At 66.1% G+C, this 2,117-nt stretch overlaps 1 protein-coding gene across 1 annotated transcript in view; it reads right to left on the minus strand.

The window, feature by feature from the left end:
- Positions 1-146: 146 nt before the first annotated feature.
- ETH_00040270 (uncharacterized protein) overlaps positions 147-2,117 on the minus strand; it is a gene marked incomplete at both ends in the record, with an annotated part of 3,032 nt that continues 1,061 nt past the window's right edge. The window contains 2 exons of the mRNA XM_013373809.1: positions 147-881; positions 1,070-2,109. Of these exons, the coding sequence (XP_013229263.1) occupies positions 147-881; positions 1,070-2,109 (1,775 nt within the window). The remainder of the gene's footprint in view (positions 882-1,069; positions 2,110-2,117) is intronic.

Here is a 2,117-nt window from a genome sequence, read left to right on the forward strand (position 1 = left end):
CACCTGCAGCAGCAGCAGCTGCACGAATCGCTCGCATGCCCCTGGGGTGCAGAGGCAGGGCCCCCTTGGGGTCCCCATATCCCTCTTTATTTTGTTAGGGATTTTGCTATTTGTTAGTTTGGTTTTGAGTGCCCCTTTGGGTCGTTTTAATGTCTTTCAGCAGGGGCCCCCGCTGTGTCTACAAGTCCCGCTGGGGGCCCCTGCAGTACCCTCCTGGGGGCCCCCCTGGGCCGGTCTCCCCGTGGGGGGCCCCCCCTTGGGGGCCCTCCTTGGGGCCCCTCTGAGCGGAGGCCCGCTTGGGCCAAAGCACCCCTTGGGGATTTCTTGGGTCGGGGACCCCCTGGGGGCCCCCCCGGGCCGGAGTCCCCCGGAAGTCCCTCTGGGGCCCCCCCCGGGGGCCCCCCTGCTGGCCCACCTTGCCGGAGGCCCCCCCGGGGGCCCCCCGGGGTCACCCCTGCGGGCCCCCCTGGGGGCCCCGCTGGGCAGGGGGCCCCCTTGGGACCCCCCCAGGGCCCCCTTGGGGGCCGCGCTGGGCGGGGGGCCCCCTGGGGGCCCCCCTGGGGGCCCCCCTGGGGCCCCCCTGGGGGCCCCCGGAATGCGCGTATGAGGGGTTTGGCCAAGACGCCAACAACTGCGTTGAAGGCGCCGAGGCCCCCTTGCTCGCAGTGCATGGGAAAAGTGCTGCCTGGGAAGACAGAGTAATAAAGAAAGCTGCTGCCGATTCCGCTGCCAAGGACTTTGCGGTGTTTGCTGCTAAACCCTAAAAAGGGGATTTGGCTTTGCCCCGGGACAGACATGTCCAGGTGCTGCAGCAGCGGCTCCCGCCCGCAGGTGGAGGCGAAGTTCGTCGTTATGTACGGGATGAATCCTTCCTGCATCGCCTGCGCAGCAGCAGCAGCAGCAGCAGCAGCAGCAGCAGCGGCAGCGGCACAAGGACCCGCATTTGATCCACAAGCCAACGCCCGACTACTGCCCACTCCCAATGCCTGCAGCCCCAGCAAGTGCAGCAGCAGCAGCAGCAAGAGCAGCTGCAGCAGCAACAGCAGCAGCAGCACCAGCAGCAGCAGACCTGGACAGCGAGCTCCGGGGTAAAGGGCTTGCCGTCGAGCTTTCTTCCCCAATTATGAGTCTTCTTTGCTTTCCAAGGCCAAACAGAATTTAAAATAAATAAAAATCTATTTACAACATCTCCAATAAACTCCCTGTCCGGGCTGCTGCTGCATGCGCTGTGCACGCCGCACTCCAGGGGGGCCCCCCCAGCAGCAGGGGAGGCCCCCTCTGCAGCAGCAGGGGGGGCCCCCCTTGCAGCAGCAGGGTGGGCCCCCTCTGCAGCAGCAGGACGGGCTCCCCTCGCAGCAGCACGGGGTGGCCGCCTCGCAGCAGCACGGGGGGCCCCTCCTGCAGCAGCAGGTGGGGGCTCCCACGCAGCAGCAGGGAGGGGCCCCTCTGCAGCAGCAGGGGGGGCCCCCTTGCCCCGGGAGGGGGGGGCCCAGTCCGGGACGGGGGCCCCCAGGGGCCCCTGGGCCCCACACCCCAGAGCTGCCGGAGGCACAAGGGTTTTGGGCAGCAGCACTTTGCTGCTCGCGGCTTTCAGGCCCACACGTATAGCAGCAGCAGCAGCAGCAGCAGAAGCAGCAGCAGCAACAGGCTCCTGCGTGAGGCAGCGCTGCTGTCTCTTTTGCTGCTGCTGCCTCGCGAAGGAGCCATGCGAGGTACGGAGTCCCTTCTCCGTTGAGGGCGCCCTAGATTTGCTTCTCCATTGCTGCTGCTGCTGCTGCTGCTGCTGCTGCACGGGCACCCCAAGGTCTTCCTTTGGTAGTGAGGTGCCCACTTGCTGCTGAGACCCACCGAAGCTGCTTTGCTTTTCTAGGGGCCCTCCGCCGGAAAGCCCTGCCGTGGATCTCACAGCAAATGCTGCTGCTGCTGCTGCTGCTGCTGCTTCTGCTGTTGCTGTTTCTGCTGCTGCTGCTTCTGCTGCTGTTGCTGGTTGTCTCACCGCTGCATCTACGGGAGCCACAGCAGCAGCAGCGGGCTCCTCGTTTCGGTGGCTAGGCCCTTCTGCTGCGTGTGTTGCTGCTACTTCCGCTGCTGCTGCTGTCGGCGGCTTAGCTAAGGCA

Source organism: Eimeria tenella, genomic scaffold (assembly GCF_000499545.2).
Source record: "Eimeria tenella Houghton genomic scaffold, Eth_scaff1758, whole genome shotgun sequence".
NCBI classification, from domain to species: domain Eukaryota; phylum Apicomplexa; class Conoidasida; order Eucoccidiorida; family Eimeriidae; genus Eimeria; species Eimeria tenella.